Consider the following 27,942-nt stretch of genomic DNA (forward strand, 5'->3'; position numbering starts at 1 on the left):
ATGTGAATCTCCTCGTTATTTTATAATGGATCTAGTAGAGTCCCGACAGTCCGGTTATTTATTATTTATTAATCAGCTTATTATAAAAATAATGAAATTTTTAAAAACGTTATACGTTAAAATATTTCACTAATACATTAATGCACTTTTTTTTTATTAAATATAATAATATGTTTTTAAAATATCCGTTAGAACGCTCATTTCATTATCTGTACAGTGTACAATGCATGGTATTTTTTTTTATTAAATATTCTATGTTTTGATGTATTTTAGTTTAAAGCAAATTAATGTGGGAGGCTAAATACCCGGGCTTAATGATTTGACTTATCTACCACGAAAAGTGAACAAAAACAATGTCGATTTTCCCCCGATTTTCTCTTTGTTCGCGGCCTTTTAAATTTAACCATCAACCTTCAGTATTATATTATCTCTACTATGAATTATAGTATATAAATGAGTACAAGGAAGATTAAGCATTTTTCTTTCTTTCATTTACGGATAGAAAATTAAAAGCGTTACGTTCATTAAAATATAACATATACATGCCAAAGGTATAGCATATATTTTTTATTGTTCGATCGCTTTGTTAAAAAATAATCGTTAATACAATTAACGTTTAATTTTTTATATATAACACTAATTTACACTATGGCAGATCGCAGACATTTAAATGATAAATTAAAATTCAATGAATAAATGCATATCTCATTTTAGCGTAGGTAATCACATTCGAAATCATTTTTTTCAATGTCCATTACATGTACTCATATTTTTCTAGTTGGTTTCCGTGACGACACAGGTATACTATGTGTGTATGTACTGTATAATATACATAATAATATACGCAAAAATGGAAAACCATACCATCCATAGTCCATAGGTATCTATGGTATTAATTTATCGCGTGTCTGACGTTATAATCGTTATCACTTACAATTTTAATACCATTATCTAGGCCACCAGAATAAGCAGTTGCTATGACGGCGGCACATCTCTCAGCATATTCGGGAGCTCTGCCGTCCATAGTGACACTACTAATAGCCACTGTGTGAATGTTCCCCACGTAGCCGTCCGATGCACAATTGTCAAACAGCATACGACCATTGCCCGACGCGAATACGTATATTGAACCTCTTCCGTTGCGACCCTAACATAAACAAAAACGATAGCACTTAAATAATATTAAATATTACCGACAGCATCACGGTTTAATATTGTCCGATCGAGTTATTATAACGGATTAAAATATTATTAAACGACATCACGGAGAAAATATAACCGTGATACCAATTGAATCAAAGTTGATCATATTAAATATTTTTAATACATTTTAACATAAAATAAAAATGTGTAAATCCATTATAATTCTTGCAGCCAGACGTCATCTAATCGAATTGAACCCAAAGGTTCCCGATTGAATTTTATCCGGAATTATATTACAGTTTTAATTGTAATTTTACTGCTAAATACTGTTCATTTATTTCTATCATCACCTAACGTAACATAAATATGTTATAATACTAAATTTACTATGTATATTAAATTATTAAATAACCATATCATACGCAGAGACGTAATCAGAATTTTCATGCTCGGATATCAAAGAGTTTTGTCCCCCTCTCTTTCCTCCCACGTGCAATCTTTAGGAAAGCTAATTTTTTTTTTTAGTAAAAATATTATACGGGTATATGTTAAACTTATAATTATTAAATTGTAAAATCAAAATTAAAAAAAAAATCACATTCTATCATCAAGGATCAACTCGGTACTTTACAAATTTTCGTTATAATATGATCAGCGTATAGGTTATTAAAAATAAATGTTCAACAATATAAAAAGTTTATTATAAAAATGATTAACAAAAACAATTGTCTCTGTATTAGAACACGCTTAAATATATTATATGACTGAATATTTTTTTTAATGCATTGAATGTATGAATAGTCCTATCATAACTGATGTTTGACCTTTGACGTGCAATTTCATTTTAAAATTATAAATCTATTTATAATAGTAAATAAGGCAATTTATAATAGTCTAAAATTAATATCTTGTCAAGTAACCAAACAATTTTTAAGTACTTAATTCAAACTATGAAATCACTTTAAATACTTAATATAAATAGACATAACAAATCTGTAATGAGTGTATTATTTTTTTTTTCTTGATAACATTTTTATATTAGAAAAATACTTAAATTTTTATATTGATATTTGTCTTTGGTATAAAATTGAACATTGTTTTTGTGTGGAGGGAGGATGGTAATTAAAAATAAAAAATACCCAGAACTTGTTTCAGAATAAAAAAGAAAAACTAAAATCTAATTACTGTAAACGGAAATGTACTTTATATAACTCCGGCTTTTGACAAAAATAATATTTTTAACTCAAAAATGAATGGTATAGGTACTTTAAAACTTTACCAAATATTTTTATTAACTTTTTAAAAGCATAATATAATTTTCAAAACATGTTAGATATTGTTGAGCTATTTATATTTTAAAACTCCTAAAGTACCAACTAGATAGATACATGTAAACAATTTTTTCAAGAAATCATTTATAAAGATAAAAAATGTATTCCTCCTTAAGATGATTTCAAACACAAAAAAATAACATAATTGAAAATCTAATACATTCAGCACCCAACTCATATCTAAAATACAGAAAATATTCAGATGTTGAGAGTAAAACAATTTATAATAAACCTATACATTTTTTCAATATTAATCTAATTCCGAATTGAAATCGCAAGTCTCTAGGATTTTACTTTTAAATTCATTCAAAATTATCATAATGATATTATTTTATTTTTTACTAATGAATAATCGGTAAAATTCACATCTTTATTATTATTTGGTTTTTTAAGTTTTCTCAAAAATATCTGGAAAAATTGAAAAAAATATGTATTACAATCCGTTTATTATTTTAAAATTTTCTACAAAGAATTAAACTTTTTAAATATAATATACAAAACTCTATTATTATCTCATTTACTGTGAAAAATAACCATTTATAAACAACATTTATAAAATATGATAATTAGGTGGCTAATATAATTAATGTTATATAATAGAAAAAAAATAACAGACACTGAATTATAAAACCAACCTGTTCCTCCAAACATAGTTTAGAAAACAAAAACTTTGTGAATATTTTTTCAACAAAACTTTTATTCCTAGTACTATAGTAAATTAATCGGATTTTCCGTGCTCCAACACTTATATATATATATATATATGATTTTAAGTGCCTGTATATTAAAAAACGACGGTCCTTTGTTAAAGCTCTAAAATAATTATTTTAAAAAGCTATACCTACTTCATATTTCTAATATATTTCACGCAGTCATCTATATACCAACAGTTTCTAAAATAACACCAAGCTTGGAGTTGTTTTTGAGATGTGATAATAATTTATTATTTATACGTATAATGCGATCGCATTTATCCGAGCCGGTACTTTAACGAGCCAAATGTATCAGTGCAGTAGGAGACTGAATATATATATATATACCGTATAATTTATATATAGGTACACACTATACAATGTACATAGATAGGAAATTACTGATGGAACTCAGTTAATAAAAAACTATCTGAAATATATTTATCACATGGGTACTTATATATGTGATACGAAGCCCAAGCCCTGTTAATAACTGTGATAATATGATCTGACGCGGACTTAGCCCGCATTCGTGTATTATAATAATGTGTGCAACCCGTAGGCAACGTGATTATGGGGATGAGATTTTAAACTCCAGCGGTACTGTTTTAGAACAACTACTGATATACGATACGATGTATGTATGATATAATATTTCGGCCGTCAAAACAATTCGGTCAATCCCCACTATATAGTCCCACGCAGTTACGAAGTTGCGAATGAGGCCTTTCCCCGGGGGGCCACAAGTTTTTGGGCGGTCGCCAACAGTGCCGTACAACTACAGTATTTAGGAATACAGCATAATAATATAACGGAGAGGGCCGGTTTTTTTCGTGCATTAAAAATAAAAACGTATAATGTCATCGCGTAGTGCCGTGCCACGAATCACACATGAACGCCAGTTATAGTAATTATATTATATGTAATTGTTTCTTGGATTACGATACACCGTGATAATGTAATTGATTGCTTTCCCGTTGTTTTTGTATTTTCTGTCAATCGATTAGTCCCGATAGCTGGAACCCGCGGTGACGCCCTCGTTCGGGATCCAGACTAAGTGATGATTTTAGTACAATGCGCGTGTCGTGTATTAAACACATACGACGCGTCACACGAGTATTATATTGGTATACTAATTTAATATGTCGAGGTAATGGAATTTATATTATCCTACCGTCGCCGACTTTCAATGGTAAATCTCAATAGGACACTTTATGCAAACGAACACGCAGAGTGATCTATTAAACCCATCACACAGATTTCGAAAAACTTATCACATTAATACACTCGTATATTATTAATCGTATACACTATAATGATATTATGCAGGGTGTAACAGGACTATTTAACAATTATAGAAACATGTGTGGGTAATGGAAGTTTGTTAAATAGTCTTGTTACACCTTATATACAATATTAAATACAAATATTTTTTTTTTTTAAATAACGTGGGGAGTATTATACTTTAAAAGCAAAAATATAAAATAAAGAAAAAATACAAGCTATGAAAATAATTCTGATATTTATAGTAAAAAAAATGTATGTATCAAAGAAATATGCACAAAATAGCTTTTTGTGTATAATAAAACATCAAAAACTAAAAAACCCGCGAATGCAAAACAAAATACTTGAAAGGAAATAGGTACATAAAAATGTATCGATATTATCCTGCAAGTGTTATATCGAAATGATAAAATTAATTTATTGAAAACATTATATTCAACATTCTATATAGCAGATTGCAGAAAATTTTATAATTTTTTAATAATACCTATTTATCGATGATCAAAACACACGTGTACGTACTACTTGGATACAAACTATATATAATATAATTTGAACATTAATATACTACGTGTATTGCGTAGGTAGTCAAGTTATAACATTTTGATTACTTGATGATTACTGTCAGACTTATAATCAAAATATAAAATACACATAATATCATTCGTTGTGGATATAATATAAGTTCTTCTGCGATTAATTATTCGACACATTATTTAGATAACTCTATATATTTGTATTAGCGATAATATTATATTTTAGTTCATGTTTGTGTTTTCGTACATAAGTTACATATTTGTATTATACATGATTACATTCGTTCATAAACCTAAATTTCGCGAAATAAATATGAACATATTAAGAAAAATTATCATTATCCTTTACACAACGATAACTTAATGTATAATATAGAGTGATAGGTGGGATTACAATATACATTACTATTTTAGCATATTATTTCATAAATTAAATACTGCGTTATTCTGCAGTACTTGTTATACCAGTACATACCTATTGCGTGATAGTTTAATTATGATAAATAGCGGATCTAATTTCGAGTATGCAACTAATTATATTTACGAGTTATGACGTTGGTATTTCATAGATGCGTCAAAGTCTGTTAAAATAATTTGTATATTACACTATTATGAGTTATCATTGCGGTATACTAACGCTATATTATATTATTACAAACTTGCGTGTCAAAAGTGTTAACGCTTTATTGTAATTTGTTTCAACCATAATTAAAATCTGGGCATACGTCCTTTTTATACATTTCTTTATACCACATAAGTATTCTCCCCTCAATATACATTTGGTTTGCAAACACAGCACGCGAAAAATGCACAGATATCCACGAGTTTTACCCTCATCAATTCATTTTGAATAAATTATTTATTTTAATTAGCAATTTCGTTGGACGCATCATAATATTATAATATTCATATTACGATTACCTTAGTTGCACCGATTTCAAATGCCATTTGTGCCATTACTCCGGGGCCGTCGACCATTAGTCCGTCGTCCTTAGGCCCCCATGATCCACTGTATATATCCACTAATGAATTAGCGTTAATTAAGGCTCTAGCTTCCATTTCGTCATCTGTTTTACCATCGAGCAATACAATACCTATACAAATTCATCAGTTTAGAGTTTAAATCGTTTTTTCATCAACGTCTCCTAACAAAACAAATTATTTTAGTACACATTATATTTGTTGCAAATATATCGGTCTTTAAACTTAATGTGATCTAAACTCTTCAATTATTTTCAAATATTCTTACTATTATTATTGATCATTGAAAATAAAAGTAATTTTAATCTTTTTTTTTTTTACGTTTTTACAACTCAATAGGAAATATTCATAATGTAATAGTATTCTTATGATCAGAGAGGAGTTCAAACACTTTAAGGATATTTTTCCTGTATATGAACCGGCTTATTGGAGAAAAATAAATATCCAAAGACATATATGACGCTTTTTATTACGTTGGGTATTATTAGAAACCTGTGACACTGGTCCGTAAACTAAGATTTTATTACAATAACTTTCTGTATGAATTCAAAAATATAAACAGCCAACGAGGTCAATCAATTTTTTAAATATTTATTTTTACTAAAATAATATATATAGTGAAGTAATTAGTGTCAATGTCAATAAATGTCAAATTAAAAAAATAATATAAATATAACGTATTCTTTTTACACTTTTGTCTCGGTTTAATCGCATTGGATTTGTGAGTATTAATTATTATAGCAATAGAATTGATTAAACTAGAAAATTATAATTAAAATAGGTGGATTAAATAAATTCACGAACGATCAAATCGGTTAACTCTATAAAACCCTACTGCAATTGGTAATACAACTTAATAATTTCAGAATTTTATCGTAATACAATAATATTATATTATAATATTTATTTAGTTAATATTATAATAATTATAAGAATAAATAATTTATAATATGCATAAATAATAATTAAAAAAGTCATGAAAATCTTTCGACTAATAATAAAATTATAACAAGTATCCATTATAAAATAAATTACGTATATAGGAAAAAAATGTATTAAATACAATATATTAAAAGCAAAAAAAAATTAAAACTGTCTATTCAAAATATCGATAATGTTATTTTTTAAACTGAAAATTGTTTTTTCTATAATGTTTTAGTACAAATAAATCTTTACTTCACAAATTTCGATTTTTTTATGTATATATTTTTTATAATATAAATAATTCATTTTACACGCACATTTATCAATATATATATTGAACGTTTATTAAATGTAATTTTCGAAATGGATCTTTATTGTCCATATGTCACCTAAAATTTAAACGGTTCAACTATTGTTTAAAACGTAAGTAAAAGTAGTAAATAGTAGTATTTACCTTTTACCGTGGGTAATAAGTAAATTAAAAATTATTATTTAAAATATTCTGTCGAAATTATAATTCAAAAATAAAAATTCAAGCGGTATTAATACTTTAGTGCATATATATATTATAGTTTTATTTGGTTTTTTGTATGTATATGTTTAAATTCCTGGTAATTATCCAAGGTGCTTGAAATTTAAATCGTACAGGGACTTGTTTAACTAATATAATTAAAAAAAAAACAAAAATTAAAAATATATGTACCTATGATAGATGACTATTTTTGTCCAGCTGATCGTGTATAATACATGTTTAAAAATATGTGTAAATAAGAATACATATTAATATAATACATAATACATAATATATATAAATATAATAATATAATATAATATATATTAATAATGCGTTTTATACGTATGCATTTTTTATATACCAATTCTTATAAAGTTTAAGTTTATACAATTAAGATTATTATATGTTCATAATACTTATTAATGTGTAGACAGTAGATATATGTAGAGAAACTTAACTACTATTACAACTGTCAAAAACAGCAGTCGTGTTGCGCAGATAATGAAAATACTCGTGCACATACATTATACACAGTACACCACCTCTAGGAGTCAAGAAGACGGAACAAATTTTTTTCACAATATTAAGACTGTTATACCAGTATTATAACTGTACTCAGTACTAAAATATTATCAACCTTAATATGTATAACATTTCAAAATCCAAAGTATTTTAATTAAATGTAATACTCCATACATTCATACAAATTAAATATAATATATTTGTTATATATTATCACAAATTAATAGTATCAAATTATTTTTGGCAAAACTCCATGGTCGCATAACTTGTAAAGAGCGCTGTGTATAGAATCATAGACCTGAAGATATTAAGTATCGTGATACTTGTGCATTATTTTAAGAAATACGATATATATTACGCCGACTATCATTCATGCGTACATATAGAATATTAAACTTTAAATGCGGAATTCATCAAATCCGTTTTACCCTACTTATGAGGTCTGACCAGAAATGAAGCTGTCCATTTGTATGCGAAATTAATATAGAGGTCCGTTGTAGTTACAATGTTTCTAAATAATATCAAAATAAACTATCGCATGGCGTACGATTATAAGGGATTGGGTATGCATTATATATAACATTGTATATTATATACAATGTTCTCAATGTTTTTTAAGTAAACAAACAAACAGTCAGTATTTAGTTCAATATTATACTTGTACCAGTAGTTTAAGGTTTAAAAATAAACGTATCAAATATATATTGTTAAAATATTTTATCTAAACATGTCCAATTCAAACATTATTGGGCATAATTAAAATTAACATAAGTAGTTGGAAACAAAAACATTAATACAATTTTCCATTTTGTTATTAAATTTTATTTCTAAGTAACTTTGAAAATTACCCTTGAAGAATTGTTGAGAAAAATCTCACTTTTAATATGGTATTTTAATTCTACAAGAACAGTTGAAAAAATTTAACATAAAAATATATATTATATAAATTATAAAGTATCGATTTTACGATCTCATTCAATATGTATAAAAAAAATATGTGAAATTGAATATGGAATGTATAAAATGTGTTATATAATAAATGTTAACTAAATTTAAAATAATAGTGAACAATCACTGAGCATTGTTTCAGGTTTGATAGTTTTTATCACGAAGACACAGATGTAATAAGGCCAAATTTCCAGTGTTAACAACTAACTATAAATTGTACTTAATGAAAATGTGTGAACTATGAACATTGAATGTGTACATCAATGTGCTTCAAATATTTTTCATCAATTCTATAGCATATATTATAGACGAGAACATTATTCAAACATTAAACATATTTGAATAAATTCTATTTTTCGTAATAAAAATAAAACATACGTATTAATGTATTTAACATGTTTGATTCGACACGATATTTCATGTGCACTTTATAGCAATTTAAATATATTGTAAAAAAAAATAAATTGAAAAATAATATATAAATAAACTCAATAAACATTTATAATTATAACTTGTAAATAATAGTATATAATTGAACCAACCTCCTACTTTTGCGTTGTAAGCAACGCCTACACCGCACTTTTTATTATTTGCAGCCATTGCAATCTCTCCAGCACATCTAGTACCATGCGAATTTGTAGGGTCTTCGTATCGAGGCAGAGGATCTTTTTTATTCCAGTTCAGATTAATACTGATTTCTTCATCCTGAAATGAAAGTTTATAATTATTGACAATAAAATGAAAGATTTTTTTAATAAATTCACTTAAAAAATGCAGATATTTTTATTAAAAATTACACATTTGGTGTAACTCAATACTCGTTTTAATTTTTACTTATTCAAATTTTCAAAAAAAAATTAACTACTTACTACTTTACTAGTAATTTAATTATTAGGTATTTATTCAAATACCTATGTGAGAATAGATAACGTTTTTATAATTTTTATTTACTTGCTCATCACGTCCCGACAGTTGTAATTATATTATTTATAGTTTTAATTTTTTTTTGTTTTTATTAAACTTTTATTTTTAAGCTTTTAATGCTAAGGTTTGGCAACTGTAGCCATTAGTTGTGGGATGATTTTTTTTTTTTTTTTTGTTACGGTAGATTTTTGGAACATGTATCATTTGTGAAACGTACAAGCTTCGTCGCTAAGAACCCGGATGATCACCCATCCAATAAGAGTCATAGCAACGTTGAACTGTGCACAACCACAGCACCATTCAGTGACTGCAGCTAAACACTTGAATATTTACATGAATTATAATATTTAATAAGCATATTATTATAAACAATACGCTAACTATACTAAAAATGTTTATGCATAAAACAGTTTTACTACAATTATAAAATCGCAAACTAAATGACGTGGTACTCATATAATATGTCTACTGTTTATTATTTTATATGAATATATCGTGTTGGTAGGTACTCGGAAATATTTTTCGAGAAAATCCCTTTTTTCATTTTTTTTTTTTTTTGCGTTTTCGTGTAATGTACCTGTATAAGTTCAATAGGTGTGTACTATATTCAGTTAAAAGTTAGTTAAAATAGTGTAAGATACGGTTCCTATTTAACATTTGTAAAATTATTAAATTTCTATTACAGAAAACTAAAAATAAGTATTAAACCATTATGACTGAAAATAGTTTTAGGATGTAGCGATAACCACCGTTTATAGTATTCTATACAGGCAAAAATTACACTTCTACGCGTCACAAATACAGTTCGGACTGTTCAAATGTTATAAAATGGCTTGTACACTGTTTTTGAAGCATACCGGTCTTGTTTTTTAATGATTATTCGATATTTTTATTAATCGTAATATACCAAAATAATTATCAGATGACACACGCTACGATCGCTACGGAATTTGCATGTCGTTATAATTATAACATCACCTGCTATTCCTTAATTATAATATGACGTATAAAATATTTCATATATATTTTGTTCAAGTACTTATATATTTGTTTAAACACATACATTCGTGTACATAATAAAATATATTTCCAGATACTACATAAATAAATAATATAACCCAGAAGTACCTATATTGTATACGATATACTGTATATGTAGGTAATATGTCCATAAATTAGCAAAAATGACATTTTTTAACACTTTTTTTATGATACTTGTTAATAATAAATGTATAATATACACTATTGTCCTTTACAAAAGTCGTAAGCTAGGATAAAATTAAAATTAAATATTAATATGACAAATTATGTTATTTTTTTTCAAAATATTGCACAGTAGTCTCTATAAAATTTAAGTCTTTATACATTATTTGTCTAAAGTGTCTTTATCTATTTATATTAATTTATCCCACGTGAAATTGGGATGTGGGTCTAGAAAAATCAAAATAAATTACACATACCTATGGGAGTATTAAAAGTTTTGTATTTTATTAAAAACTATGAATAAACAACAAATACATATCTCATCTGCGTTAATTTACTCTATGTCTCTATGAATAATTATTCATAATGTCTACCTATTTATTAAATTACAATGTATAAAACCATTTATTATAATCAATGATAAAACATAATTATTATATTATATTTTTACGAATAAAATAAAATTAAACGACTCCTATTTATAATATTATGATTTACATAGTATATTTTAAATTTTTTTTTTTTTATTATAAATATCATAATATATAAATACATATATTATTTATTTATGTATTATCATGTATAACATTTGCATACTTGGTAAATTTAAAATATTTTTTTTTAGAAACAGAAACTCATTAGTGCAATTGCTAAATAAATAAAAACGATGAATAGATACCAAATAATTTTTAATATTAATAACAATAAACATACTAACATAATTGTCCTTTAGATCATCGTGAGTATATTCTATTCCATCATCGATGATTGCTACCCGAATACCTTTACCAGTAAATTTTAACTCTTCGTATACTGGTACTAAATTCATGTCTAATGGCATCCCGTTTTTATAATTATTTCGGTAATCTTGCTGAAATATATATAATATTATTATTGAACAATATTAAAAATGTATTTTATTTATATATTACAGACTAGGTCCAATTACAAAATAAAATGTAGTATAAGATTTACAAAACTTATGACTAAATGACAAGTTGAACAAAAGAAAAAGATTAAAACGTAACATAGGGAATAATAAAAAATACTAATGAGAAAAATAACGATAAGATATTTAATGAAAAAAAAAATCAAAAGCAGTATTGATTAAGTTACCGAGTAATAGACTATTAATAGGAAAGTTAAATATGTACCTATAATTGAAGCATAGCCGGAAAAAGAATGAGTTATATAAAATAAACAAGAAAGTCTAATATTATGAGCATTATTAACTTAAAGTTTAGAAGACTTAATAAATAAGAATCAGATATTTTATTATTTAATATTACGGATATGACATAGGTATTAGGACAAAAGCCAAAACTGTGTCTCGGGCATGTATACTGAAAAATAAGATTTCTGCATAGAAGATTTGTTTATTCTTTAATGTGAATGTTTTATATACTTTTACCAATCATCAATAGGTAACCACTAGGTGTGTATAGTATCTAAAAATACATAGATAACATTTCTGACGTATTCTTAAAAAATAAAAACGAATCGTTTCTTTATAGATACTATACGCAAGTATATTATAAAATTAATTTAAAAAGTTTAATAGAAATATTTTTTTTTTCATTACACACGTTTTTATTCCCTATAATAAATTGTAAGCAACAAAAATGTAGATATTTAAAAATTTTCACAAAATGTATAGGCTTAAGCGTATGTATTTTATATAAATATATCAGTAATGATTGTATTGTGTTTAGTCGATTATATTAGAATTAATCTGAATTCTCCAAATTGTTTGGGTTTTATAAACTAATGGAAAAAAAAGAATAATGTTCTCTTTTATATAGGTACCAAGGTTCCTGATCACGCTGACGAAAACAAAACATTAAAATAAAATCCAGAGAATAATGAAAGATTTATGATTTAATGAATATTTCAATGTACAAATAAAACGATTATACCTACCTCGTACCACTGCAGCTTCCAAAGTTCGTCGTTAAAATACCTCTCATATCTGCTGCGGACGTCCGTCGGCACTCTTTTATACAAGTTTTTCGAAAATCCCTGTTTAGCCCAATTCACCTAAAAGTTTTATCAATTTTACTAATCGACATATATTATACGCAGAACTGTATGGACCAAATTTTAGCAATTCATTATCATTATGACATGAAGAGAAGTTGAGATGCAGGATTATAAGTTAACCAAAGTGGAGTTCATGATATATTTATAGTTTATACATCACAGGGATTATTATTGTAGATAAAATATAATTGTAACGAAACTAAAAATATGTATATATAAGCTAAAAATAAAGTTAAGTTAAAAAAAGTGTGCGTAAGTTCACACTCATAGTACACAAAGAAGAAATTATTAATTTGAAAAATACCTCGAAAAAAATTAAATAGTAATTACATTCATGATATAATGGCTACCTATTTTGATAAATTTTCTAATGGTGTCCAAATGATTATGTATGGTGTGTCCTCAATGTCAGTCAAAAGAAAAATGGTATAGTATAAAATAATGAATAAAAATATGAAATACTTTTATCTTTGTTGACAATAAAACTGTAGATAATATTATTAAGCTATAAAAATAGCAATGCACTCAGCGGGTCGTTAGTTATTATCGATAATACCAATTAATTATTATCTACTTATTGTTATAAATGTATATTATTTATAAAGCTATTTAATATTATATTAGTAAAGGTACCTATGTGACATAGTTTAAAAACTAAGTATAAATAATAATATTATAATTATTAAAAATAAAGGTTTGTGTTTGAATATTAAGTAATATATAGATGGATTGGATGAAATCATGTTTTTCCTATTATACAACACCGAATGCTTATAAATACAATTCGTAATTCAAAATGTTTAATCGTAAATATATTATGACCAAAACATTGATTTGATCTATACATACCATCTAATATTTCCACAATCGTCAACTTATATTTTTAAGAGCAAGTGTATCATTCATTTATCATGTTTCAAATCATGACGTGGTGAATATTTTAAAGAAATTTACTAATTGTATCTAAGCACTAATTACAATATTTCCATTGTATAATATAAAATATGTACTGTATAATAATATATAATACATTTCTCGTTCTCCCTTGTTCTATCCCTGACATTTTAAATCCCATTCATTTTTTCGTAAAATATTAAGAACATAATATTGTGATAAAGACAGAATATTAACTAGTTTATTGACAATTCTGTCACCTTAAAATTATCAAAACTAATAATATATGAACATTATGTTTACATTTACTTTAGTCCTTTGACGTTTTTTAATCAAATCTATGAACGACGAATAATAGTGATATATATGAATAGGTACTAAATTATTGTGATACAATACAATTCAATAAAAAAAAAATGTTATCATTTATCATATTTGTTATTTATTTTTTATATTTTTTTAATAATATGCGCTTCTTTGTATAACATGAACCATAGAATGCATTTTATACATGTTATATGATGTTACCCATTAAAATAAAATATCTAAAAAGTATTTTAATAGTGGTTATGAATATTATGAAAAATTATTATCATAGATATATAATAAAATGTAATAAAACTAAAATGTTACTAATTATAATTACTGAACCGTTACTTTACAACAATAAAATAAATGTTTTAAATTCTTAAGTTAACTATATTTCTCTAACAAGCCATGTTAAATGTTTAAAATTCAAACTGAATATTTTAAATAAAAATTTGGAGTCAAAACGACAACTACTGTTTAAAATACGAAAAACAAAGGAATTCAAAGGGAGAGCTTGATATGGGTGTGAATTCTAAAATAAATTAATAATAGTTTCAAGCTTTTTATAATTTTCTTTCACAGACTGTAATTGGTACAAAAAAATGTTTTATCGTGAATAAATACACAAGAAAAAAGCATATTATATTAAAATTATAATATAAATATTTTAAGACAAATTTAAAACAATATGTTTCACTTTAAATAGTTTAAACGTTATACCTATTGTATTGTTTTTCTTATTATTAGATATATAAGATTAATGTCTTATAATAATTATATTACTGTAACTAAAGGCTTAAATGCCTATCACTGAATTGATATTACTGAATTTTATAAAATACAAAATTGGTAATAATAACTAAATGACACAAATTATAATTTTTAAATAGGCATTTCTTTAAATCAATTTATTTTATTAATATAATTACCTCATATAAATTTAAATAATAATGTTTAATCTTTAAAATTGTATAAAATTATATTTTAATAAATTTAAATTACATTGGTAACCAAGAAACTTAAATTAACTTTGAACCTAAAACAACAGAAATAAAAAAAAATGAACCTTTCTGTGTCTACCAAAAGAAATTTTGTAACACATTCAATATTATGTTCAATATTAATAAATATTAATAAGACCCGGTTCATGACATAATTGAAAAAATAAACTTAAAATTAATATATCCTTGTGTAACTATTTTAATAATTAAGACAAATATTGAGCATTTTTCAGCGGTTTATTTTTTAATTAAAAAAAAAAACAGCTAAATAAATACAATATTGTTATAATTTGTGTATACATATTACCTTATTATTCTGTTTTAAAATGTTAGTTGTGTTATGAAATGGCTCGTGGTGGATTTCAGGATGATCTTCCCTTCTTATTTTGTAAACATTTGGTATTCCATCTACCTAATACAGTTTTTTTTATTTAACAATTTTGAACGATTAAATTATAGCTAAAAAAAATAGACGATATTTTTAATATTGTTATACAAAAAAAAATAATAATTAAATTATGATTTTCTGCATGTTAATAAAGAATGAAATGTACTAATCATTAAAACAATGTACAAATTTAAAATGATTATATGTGCATATTATTATAAATCATTGTTTATATCTTACATGAAATAATTGGTTATAGTACAAGTATAAATATAATACCGATACTGTCAGATTTTAAGAGATAATCCACGAAGATCAAATTATTTCGATGATCAAGAAAAGTTTAATTTATGAATAATACACAATGAGTATTTGTTTGATCCGTTACCACAAAAGTTCTTACTTTAAATGTAATTGATAACTTAAAAATATGAACATGAAACACAGCTGTGACTTTAAAAATATAAATAAAGCATATAATATTTTATTTTTGAATTGCAATATTTTCACTATCAAAATATTATGTAAAAAGAGTTTAAACAGTTTTCAAATGTGCTATAAAAGATTATCATCGCCTACATACTACCTTGTTAAGTACCTACCTACAAACTTTTAATTTTAATTTAATTTAATTTATTTTATGAATGTTATATTAACCAATAGTAAACACTAAATATAAATAGTCATGAATATAAATTTATTAGCATTATGAATATATGACGTAGATACCCTATCTATATCTATACTGTAAAACTTATTTCGCATATAAAATTTAATGTTATAAAATTATTCAACATGCATTGTATTTTAAATATAATTGCATATTATTTTAATTTTTATGTTAAATTTAAAATGTAATTGCTATCCAGTACTTAACGTTACTTCTGTTTACTAATAAATAACTGCGCGTGGCCCGTGCATACGTAACACAAGTATAAAATATAGTGTGTAATGTGTGTCCTGTACTGTGTTCTCAGTTAATAATATATTATCATAATTTCATTTTTTAATCTTACTGGTTGTGCAAATGAAAATCCCTGTTGTATTATGGTTTCATGTACTTCATTCAGATCATCAGTGGAATGGAAATACCATACATTTGAATAGTGATTCACGCTATTTTCGCCATGATTCTACACAAGGAAAAATCTGATTGATTACCATGACCATTTAATTTAAAAAAAACATAAATATTTCAAATACTAACTGTTAGTTATAAAATAGTGGCTTAATAGATAATCTAAGAATTATTAGGTTCCAATACAGATACCCAAAAATTAGACTTTCTTAATTTAATTTCCATAAGATTAACGCATGTTTTGATATCAATTCAATGTTGTTTATAATTAATGTTATTAAAAAATAATAATTGTTTCCAATAGGCTTTTAGATGAAAGGCTAGACATAAAACCTTAGATTAATCTAACCTAACCTCAGATTTATGTAATAATACAATTTGTATTATGTCATTATTTTATTAAAACATTTTATATTACATCAAATTACCTTTCATTCTAATATGAGTAACTACTATGGACTAACAATATTGAAATTATATTTTATATTCTTGGGTTTAAAAATGAATTAAAGCATTTGTATGCATGGAAAACTTTGTGCATACAAAAAAAAATGTGTACTTAGGAAAACGTGTTTTATATATAAAAATAATATACTCGTATATATAATGACCATTGTTACCTCTTACACTTCTTGTACATATTTTGTCATTTCATATCATAGTGTAAATAATTTTTTAATAATTTTGTACTTACTAAATTTTAGACATTGTAATAGAATACAGTAAGTATAATTATTTTAGTTTATAAAATTAAAAATTATTATTTTATAATAAACTTTCATATACCTACTATACGCGAACCTATGTATTTTAAAATAAATAACGTACCAAAACACATTTTGTTTTTAATCAAAATACAATAAAATACAATAAATAAGAATTTAAAAACAGTTGAAAATTTTTAAATTGTATAAGACATACACGCAAAAATATGAAAACGATTAATGATCGAATTTGTCATGTGTTTTGTAAAATGATTAAAATTAAGTCATTTTGTATGCAGATTTTTGAATATAAAATATGTACCTATCTACTGCTGTTAAATGATAAATATTAAATACTCTTATTGTTCAGTGAAATTATAATTGATGTCGACAATATTCTTTTATCTACATTTGATTTTTTAAATTATTTCTATCAAATTATATTTACTTTTTAATATTTATAACATTGGATTACAAACTTTATTTAAACATACATTGATGCGTACAATAAATTTACCTGTCATAATATATTATGTGTCGGTACATATTTATCTATATATAATGTATTTACTATTTATATATTATATATAATAATATATAAGATTTTACCACAATATTTGAATTTATTGCATAAATGGGAACCATACCCTATAGTTCATACAATTCAATCCATGAACACTCTAAGCCATCGTTACTTAATAATATAGGTATTTATATTATACACACATTTAACGTCAACTAATATTAGAAAATAATAAAAAGAAGCTTTTTTTTACTATACTATAACAGTAAAATAATGACGTTATTTGTTGAGAATACAAATATTTTCAAAAGATATATTATTATTAATAAAGTATTTTTAATGTAAAAATTTCTAAAATAATTATTGACATTGTATATTTTTAACACGCAACATATAACGAAACAACGCATTTTGTTTATTGTAAACAGTTGTTTTTGGGTTAATGTTATAATGATGGTAACTGACCTATAATTTATAACCAAAACTGTCTCATTTATTTTATCGTTGATTTAAAAAATTTATATTTTTTATGTTTTTATTGAGTATTAAAACAACTATAGTTTTAATTAATTGTATATTTTTGTTTTCATAAGTTGAGCAGTTGAATACATTTTAAAATATAACATAAAAATAGTTTCCTTTTTGAATATTATACATACAACGTAAAACGAAAATTGTCATAAACTATCAATTTAACAATAATGCATAATATATAATTACGTAAGTATAAGATACAGTTAGTTATGAATAGAAATAACAACAATGAACAAACCATTCAGAGTATCCTATTCAAGAAATGATCTCACTCTAGTCTATATAATGATATAAAATCATTAGATGTATAATATGGTAAAAAAATATATAGTATATTCATTATTCATAGTAGTACTCATCTACAATAATAAATGCTGAACTGTAACAACAATATTATGTATTAATATTTGAAAATATTTAAAACCTCGTCGTTTCGCAATATATATATTTTTTTTTTATCAATAATAACTAATAACATATTTTTTATAACTATAATGTCATTAAACAGTGATTGGTATATTTTTGTTATTTAAATTTTACATATTTAATTTTCCGTGAACATTTAATTAACAAAAGTCTTATATGAACAAGTCTGCAACATATTTTTGCGGGATTTTTTGACTCTCCAATATATTCTCAAAAAAAGATAAAACATAAAACTACCAACGACCTTTACAAAATTATAATTATTATTATTTAGACGATTTTTTACACAATACTACATTATAATATTATATTATATAAGCAAAGAAAAAATATGTATTTATTTACATTGATAATTTGAGTATGTTAAAAACTTTTTTATTTTATATTAAAATTGTGAATTCATGGAACCCCACACGAACATGTTCAGTTGGTCCATTATTTTCTTGAAGAATAAATAAAAATAATTTTAAAAATTTTAAAAAAAACATGTACTTACATGATGTATTATTAACTCATGAGGTTTGATCAGATAATTACCAACTATGAAATAAAAATATTCACATAAATACAGTAATCTAATAACCTCCTTATTCAAGCTCATTTCTGAAAAAAAATAAAATTGCTTACAATTTATATTTAAATATTTCATTTATTACATACTCAACAATAATCATTTAATATTTTGAATAATTTTAACTATTTTCAGTAATAGTAATATAATATGTATTAGGTACAACAAAAATTAATTTATTTCCCAATGCGTTATATATTATATGCACAGGGTACATTTTCATCATAAACCATACTGTAAGTTTTAATTCAATTTCACAAAAATATTCATTGCTAAAATTAAAAAGTAATAAACTTCACAAACATAATCATAGTTTATAAAAAAAATGCTGTATTATCATTGATAAAACTTAAATAATTTTAACTTAAATATAATACCTATCTATAAATAAATATAATAAGATAGATTATTAAGATACAAATTCCAAGTACAGTATTAGTACCTAAAGATTATACTTAAACTAATTAACTTTAATAACTATTAATAAGCATATTTTTGATAGTCTAAACAAAAAATATAATGTAATCAATTAAAAATATATTAAAAAAATTAAATGCAAAAAATGTTATCATATCTAAGTAAATCAGTATCAAACAGTTTTTTAACACGCATTTCAATCTAATTCTGAGTTATGCCAGTATAATTATGGTATGGGGTTAATTTTTATTTTGATAAATTAATAACTAAAATAATTTTTTTTCTCGTTTTTAAAAAGTTTCGAATAATATTTTATCACCTACTTAATAACTCTAAATCGATTATTTTGTAAATCAAACCACTGGTTTTTCTATTCAATAATGTGATTGGAGTTATTGTTATTTTATAAATCGTAGGCTAATATATAAAAGGTCATAATTTATTCTAAATTGGGGAAACTAGAATTTTGATATATATATATATAATAAGTGTGGTTTTTAATTAAATTTTCGATTTTATCATTTTTCTTTGGTGAATAATATATGCATATAATAAATATTGCAAACATTATAACAAGTTAATATAGTCAGTGCTATCTCGGAGTTTAATTATTACGGTTTTCAGAGTAACATTTGTAATTTATTTGTTACCACAGTATCAAACACATCATTTTTTTTTCATCTAATTATAAAAGATATTTATAATCTTATACACAGGATAATACAATGAGTATATGAGATAACATAATATAATACTATACGTGGCAACGCGATGAAAGGGAGTGTTCATCATCGACACTACTTCCGATTAGAAATTAGGGGAACACATCATTTAAAGTGCAATTTATGGCAACAATAACTCTGAGTAAACTTAAATATCATGACTCAATATATTTCTAAAATTCGTACCCGCAAATAAAAAACTACCAATAAAATTTGAAATAAAAACTTTTTTTTGCATGTTTATAACCTCGTGGGCTTTTATATTTACTCAAAACTATAAGATTAAAACAAAACAATGTTAGAAAGAAAACATTGTAATCTAATAGTTGTGCGTTAGTTATTGTAACGCAATTATATGTTAAGTAACGTAACGGTATTTTAATTATATTCTAGGAATTACTTTCCGGAAGTTCTTTTTTAAATATAACGTTTCTTTTGTCAAATTCAGTAGTCACGCCTTGTAAAAAAAAAGCCAAATACTTCTGTTCACCGTGTTTAAAGACCACAAAATATACATTACGTTTATTTAATGTTTATTACGAATGGTAAAATTACACAACTTTACAAGTTTAAATCCATAATATGGAATTATTTTGATTAAAACTTGCATATATTTTTACCATAGATTGATAGATTATTACATAACCATTGTGTTCTAAGTATTACATTTAAATCTCTTATACACATAACTTATTAATTTATTATTTTTACCGATGCCATAACTATTATAACTATAAGGTAATAATATATTACTTAAATATTTAACATATTTAATATTAATGGAATATAGGTAATAGTGATTAGTGTCAATTACAAATAAAATAATAACTATTATCATTATTATATTTACCCATATCATAAATCAATAAATAAAACCACGTTTGTTTATAAACTCGCGCACTGTTTAACATTTAAAATTATTAAACACTTTTAAAAGGTTACTTTTTGATTTAAAAAGTATTCGAATAATACTTCAGGTGTCAAAAAGTTAACTTTTAATTATTACCATTTTTTAATGTAGTATTACTAGTATTTAGTATCCAACATAATTGTATTACTCTTAAATAGTAGGTAACTTCCTCTAACAGCACACTACAAATCGAAAAGTTTTTACTTCCATAGAGTATACATAAAAATACATGGCCATTAAAATGTAATAACAAAATGTCAACAAATTGTTAAAACTATACTATGATATTTTGACAAAATTCAATAAATACGTTTTGAATAAAAAAAAACACTGTATAAAAATACATTGTATTCGCCTAACAATGAAATGTATGCAAAAGTATTTTAATGTACCAAAATATTTAGCTTTTGAATAATTATTGTACATGTTAGTTTTCGCTTATTATTAATATTATGAAAATATATAATTTTCAAATACCTGCGATATTTGCTCTGGAAACATAAAATGTTACACAGCATTGCATTGCGTGATGACCCATCATAAACATTTCCAATTTTTTCCCAGGGTCATTTTTTTAAATTTTAAGTACATAATATTAACAATAAGTTTTACATGTTCCAATTGAATTTAAGAAATATATTCCTACAAGTAGATAAATTTTATTTGACAAACCTGCGTTATTCATAAAGGTTATTGAATTCTTAAAAACACCCTACTTTCAAATGTTTATTTTTATTATTTTGTTGTTAAAAATACACAACATTATACAATAAACACGAATAAATTGGAGGATAATCTAAATTGGTATATTTAAATAAAACTATTTTGATACTTAATATACATAGTATGCACCGAACTTAAACAAAAAAATGTTTAAGCCAATGGGTAGTAAATTATTTTTTCTTACAGAAATATTGCTCGTATTATTAGCATATGTACATTGTAAATATTTCCTTATCTAGTAATAACGGTAAATACTAACCTAATAATATAACAATTTTCGAAAATTTAAGCACTTTGATAAAAAAAACTTATGTATAACGTACCTAAGTGGCTTATTTATACCATATAAATAATGGTTTATTTATTTTAATAGAAGATAGTACAAAATATTTTGTATTTATGACAAGAAAACTAAAGTAAATATATAATTTTAATATGCCCTAAGTAGCAATTTAAAAATTATTGTATAGAACGTTGTATAAACGCAAAACTTCAGAAACTATCCCCGCTGAGTAACATAATTATATCATAATTGTTAAACTTTTAATGGTAAAATAATGATTTTTCTTTTGAAAAATATTTTAATAACTGGTAAAACAAAACAAAAAAGAATGCTTATACGTAAAAAAAATCAACACATATTTATAATTCTGCCGAGTTTAATTAGCCTTATCATTTGTATTGTTTATTTATTCAATGTTTTAGAAACAAACATTTTTTTTAAAGATTTGAAAATTTTTTATCATAACATTTATAATCGTATAGTCTTATCGATAAACAATAGCAGAAAAAATATGGAAGTTCTAAATTATCTGTGTTTTTTTTTTTTTTTTACATCACAGAATCATTGAAACGTGCACAGACATTTATTTGCAAAGCTTTTATACATCGTTAGTTAAATCTATACATTTACTAATGTATATATGTATATAGTAAATGTACTAGAATTATATATACATATATATATATATATATATATGATATTGGTACAGTCCAATGCGATTGAAACCAAATGTTCTACGTTATCAAATCAATTTTATCGATTTTAAATACACGGGGAAAATCAAAAATATTTGTCGTTCAATCTCCCTGTTTTTACAGTATACACGATGTACAGTCTTCACTCTTCAAGTGCATATGTTTGTTTATTCGCCTTTTTTCTCGCACAAAAATGTACGTCATTCTCTCACATATTTTGCTAGTTTTTTTTCAGTATTACAATTTATCACAATCGAATCAACCATTAAGTGTATTTTCGAAAGACATTTAATGTGTTTATCACATTGTCGCGTGATTCCCACTTTCGTGAAGTGTGTACTTTGTACTCACATTGATAAGTTCAAAAGAGTTTAATACACTTTTTGAGTAGAGATTTTATTCAACTACCATGCACTATCCCCATTTCCCAGAACAGAAATATTAGGTTTTTTTAATACTTTTGATTATATTTTAATTGTAATATTATAATGTCGATTGACATTTTTTTTTTTTACTGTCTGTTATTTCTAGAAAATGTAAAATGTTTAATTTTTTAGTATTTAACCAAAACAGCATTTACAAACAGCTTGTATAACTTAAGTCATGTACTCGTAGAATCGACGCCTCCGCCCATCTAATATGAATATTATTATCATAAAGAATAAGAAACATTAGAATATTTTTTTTCAGTAACATAAAAAATACATTTTTACATTCCGAGCGTATGGTTGAATGTGGGCATTCAGTTCATAATAATGTCTGTTGTCAAGCACCTTTATGAGCATAGAAAATGCTGGCTAATTCGATCTAGTTAATAATTAGTAAAAGTCAAACATTTTAAATACCTATGTTGGCTCATTTTGAATTATTTATAAAAATTTGGAATTTTCAATTTGAATAGCTTGAAAATGTAGTACAAGATTCTTTTTATAAATTGGTCTTACACCATAAAAAAAAAATAACGAAAATGCAGTGGCTTGATTATTTTTAAAGACGTTTGAAGTTCTAGTGTTTACAAAATTTATTATTTAAAAAATGTCAATTTCAGTAATCAGGTTCAAAGTTGTGATTTAAAATATTTCACTTTTACGTTTATAATTATTTTCCAAGTACAATTCAATTTTCAAAATATTTAGACTAATTTTAAGCTATTTACATTATTCTATGTTACGCAGTATTGACTTTAGATTTAATAACAGTACCCATTATAATTTTAAATAATATTTTAATTATTAATAATATTATATCATATTATATGCTATGTTTTTGGCAATAATTATTTAAACATACCATATCACAGATAGAAAAAAATGACTAATATTATTGAATATAAATACTTTACCTACTACAATCTATATAGTTATAAAAATAAATTATAAAATATCCTTATAAATAAATTTTGGCACACAAGCTCCGCTCAGAATCGTTTTTCGTATGTAATGATACGGTTTATAATCAAATTCAAATTTTATCTCATCAATTACCTACTCAATGTCTGACGAAGTACACTTGAAACGATTACTATGCAGTCGAGCAACTTCTCAGGTTTATTCATTTATTTTCAATGTAGTTTTTTTTGTTATCATAAATTTTGTTTTTGTTCCATCTCATCGGTAATATAATGTTAAATCGTGTAACACGCAATAATCTAAATCGAAATGGACGACCCGAATTATCGGTTTAATCGTGCGAGGTGAATACAGCAGAGCCGACGGCAGCAGTGCGGTGCAACACTTACTATATAAGCCCATTTAATAGACAAATGTTGTCGTTTCCACAATGTCTGTCGAACGAATCTGCGTATATATAGTATATAATATTATGATTATAATTATAATTTCGGTATTCAGTAATGATCGTGACCCGTGGAAAATAATATACCAAAAGGGCAACAAAAAAACCGTAATCATAACATTCACAGCGAGCTGTTTGAAACGGGTTATCGCAAATAATAATATAATAATAATATTAAATGTTTCTGAGCGGTGGTCGGAACGGACTGTATTGTGCCTATAGAACTGTTAACGTCGTGAAAGCGACAGCGGACAGTTCACTGTTATCGCAGCTATAAAGCATGAATCGAGTCAAATACACGTACATACGTGGAATTGGTTACCAAAACGCAGAATAATAAGCCACTACTGCTAAAGGTATTATTGTATTGACCGATACATGTTAAAAAATAAAAAAGTAATAAACGGAAACCCAGTCGTTTAATCTATAACCCCATGAAATCCTGTATTGTCCTCCCCTCGTACTTATAAAAACTGAATAAGTCATTCTATAAAATACGTACCTATATAAATATAGTATTGCTATTTCTTAAAAACGAGCGCCCGAACAAACCGCGCCGAACAATGTTGAGTAAATACACCGTCCGTCGAGCAAACAAAATGTACCTATATAGACCCTCCATTGTAAGGAATAAAAAAATGGATACCTATTGCCGTATTGACGGACGATGTTGAGAGGGGTTTGACGTCGTGATGGAGTCAACGCAATCGAAATTGTTGTGGACAATTTAAGAATAATGTGTTTATTTAGGTTCTTTGAAAAAGACAAACTCTTCCCAATCGCTAAACTTTTTAACTCGCATTTTTTTTCCAAATTATAGCAAAAACAGTATAATACATGATATGGCATACCATTTACTTTTCAGCTTTTATTTTTTTTTATATTCCTTCCAAAACAATAGAAACTAAAATCTAAAAAAAAAAAAATTAATATTTTACAAAACCAAAAAAAAAATATTATTATCGTCATCGACGTTATTACATTCACATTTTTATTCACTCGTTAGTCGTTAGTCATTACTTGTATTATAGTTGTATCATTACGTACAATTTAATATTATTTTAAGACCTCTTTTATATATTATAAATTATACTTTTTGTATACTTATTTTAACTAATTTTTAACACATGGTTTTAAAAATTAGCACAAATCAAGCTATATAGCTTCTTCAACAAGAACTTTAAATCTTCGAGTACTCTAAGAATTCAAATTATCTTATTCACATTATATTTTTAATAAAACACAAATTTATAAGAATTTCAATAAACAGTTGTTAAACACATTTTTAAATTTAAGTAATAGGTAAAAAGTTATTAACTATTCTGTAGAACTATTAAAATACAGGGAGTTCCACTTAATGTGATCACTGGTTTATACAGGCACGTATACAAAAAAAAAATCGGGAGGGTTTACAAAATTTAGCAATACAAATTGTGCACAATATAATAAAACAATTTTTTCCTCGATACTCGAAATTATTTCAGGGGGAGGGGGGCTGAACCTCAACCACCCCTGTATACGTGTCTGTGTTTATAGAATCAACCGTTTATTGGAATCCAAGTACCAGATAATTCAATCATTTTTAAGAACATTCTTATCGTTTTAATGGTATTTCAAACATTCACTAAAAAGAAACAAGAATTGTTTTGTAAAAGTTAAAAGGAGCTATTCAAAAATATATCGAAGTTGTTTCAAAAGTTATAGGTACACTGTACAACGTACATACATTATTATTTATTTAATTTTAAATAATTAAAAATCATGTCTATATTATATTAATTGAATATGGATTTTAATTGCAGGCTGATATGAAAATGAAATTAGTAAAGTCTCAAGTACAATCAAAAATAGATAGTTCCTTTACCTTATTTTAATTTAATTTTAAACATACATATAAATATAAACTCATCAATACAAAAAAAAAAATTTATGGAATCAACTGGTTAATAGAATAAAAATTATCTGAACCAATGAGATCACATTAAACATAACTCACTGTATTTTAATATAAATCTTATTATAATACATCTAAAAAAATAATTCTAAAATATGCAGTTAGGATAGTTTATTATTTTGATGTTAGAGGAACGCAATGTTTGACTAAAAGTGACATGAATCAAAAAAGGTTGAGAACCACTGCTCTATAATAATGATACTCACATTCATACTATACGTGTTATTGATATTTTCTGAACTATTAACATGATTTTGAAACATTTTTATTGTTTTTTTTTTTTATAGGTTGGTATTTAAGAAATAGTTTTCATATTTTTGAATGAATCTATAGAATTAAAATAAAATTGACTACACGCATCTAAATGTTTCCAAATATTTAATTATATTTACTAATTTAATTTATTGCTCCTTATAAATTATTTTCAAAAAATAAAATATAGTTAATATTACACTGTTGTTGAACAACTTTATTTGAACACTAGTTTGGCGTTTTTTATTTTTATTATTAAAACATTTTAATTTTGTTACATAAAAATCGGTTCAGTATCATTAAATCGAACCATCGTCGAACGAAAAAACATTTTTAGAATTCTTTTTATATTTGATTTTTAATTAAATTACCCGTAGTAGTACTTTTGTTAGTGATAAAAGTAAAAATATCACGCTTAGGGATCTAAACATATTTTTTTTTATACTTTAAGGATCTTGAAATAGATTTTTAGTACTAATCAACTGTAATAGTAATTTTCGAAACACAAAACAATAACGCTATAATTGTCTGTAATGATACAGAAATGAATAAAAAAAAAAAATTATTTAATACTCATAAGCCGTTCAAAAATAAGGTTAACCCATTAATAATCTACCTATGAGGAAACTTAAAAATGTTAATATATGTTGTGATAATAATAAAAATAAACTAAACAATATTACGTTAAAATGTAATATAAAAAAAAAAAACTAAATATGTAA

The 27,942-nt window shown here is 24.7% G+C and overlaps 1 protein-coding gene across 3 annotated transcripts in view; it reads right to left on the reverse strand.

Moving 5' to 3' along the window:
* The window catches only part of LOC132930616 (neuroendocrine convertase 1-like), a 39,104-nt gene that overhangs the window by 5,356 nt on the left and 5,806 nt on the right, over positions 1-27,942 (reverse strand). For 2 of the 3 annotated variants that reach the window (XM_060996575.1, XM_060996576.1), the window contains exons 2-9: positions 19,396-19,502; positions 16,651-16,767; positions 15,554-15,658; positions 12,923-13,039; positions 11,721-11,873; positions 9,418-9,580; positions 5,908-6,080; positions 935-1,147 (exon numbers count right to left, since the gene is read on the reverse strand). In XM_060996575.1, the coding sequence (XP_060852558.1) occupies positions 935-1,147; positions 5,908-6,080; positions 9,418-9,580; positions 11,721-11,873; positions 12,923-13,039; positions 15,554-15,658; positions 16,651-16,767; positions 19,396-19,500 (1,146 nt within the window). In that variant the 5' untranslated portion in view covers positions 19,501-19,502. Of the gene's footprint in view, positions 1-934; positions 1,148-5,907; positions 6,081-9,417; positions 9,581-11,720; positions 11,874-12,922; positions 13,040-13,372; positions 13,447-15,553; positions 15,659-16,650; positions 16,768-19,395; positions 19,503-27,942 lie in introns of those variants that run through there. The other variant, XM_060996577.1, reaches the window with a different exon arrangement.

This window comes from Rhopalosiphum padi, chromosome 4, assembly GCF_020882245.1.
Source record: "Rhopalosiphum padi isolate XX-2018 chromosome 4, ASM2088224v1, whole genome shotgun sequence".
Lineage (NCBI taxonomy): Eukaryota > Metazoa > Arthropoda > Insecta > Hemiptera > Aphididae > Rhopalosiphum > Rhopalosiphum padi.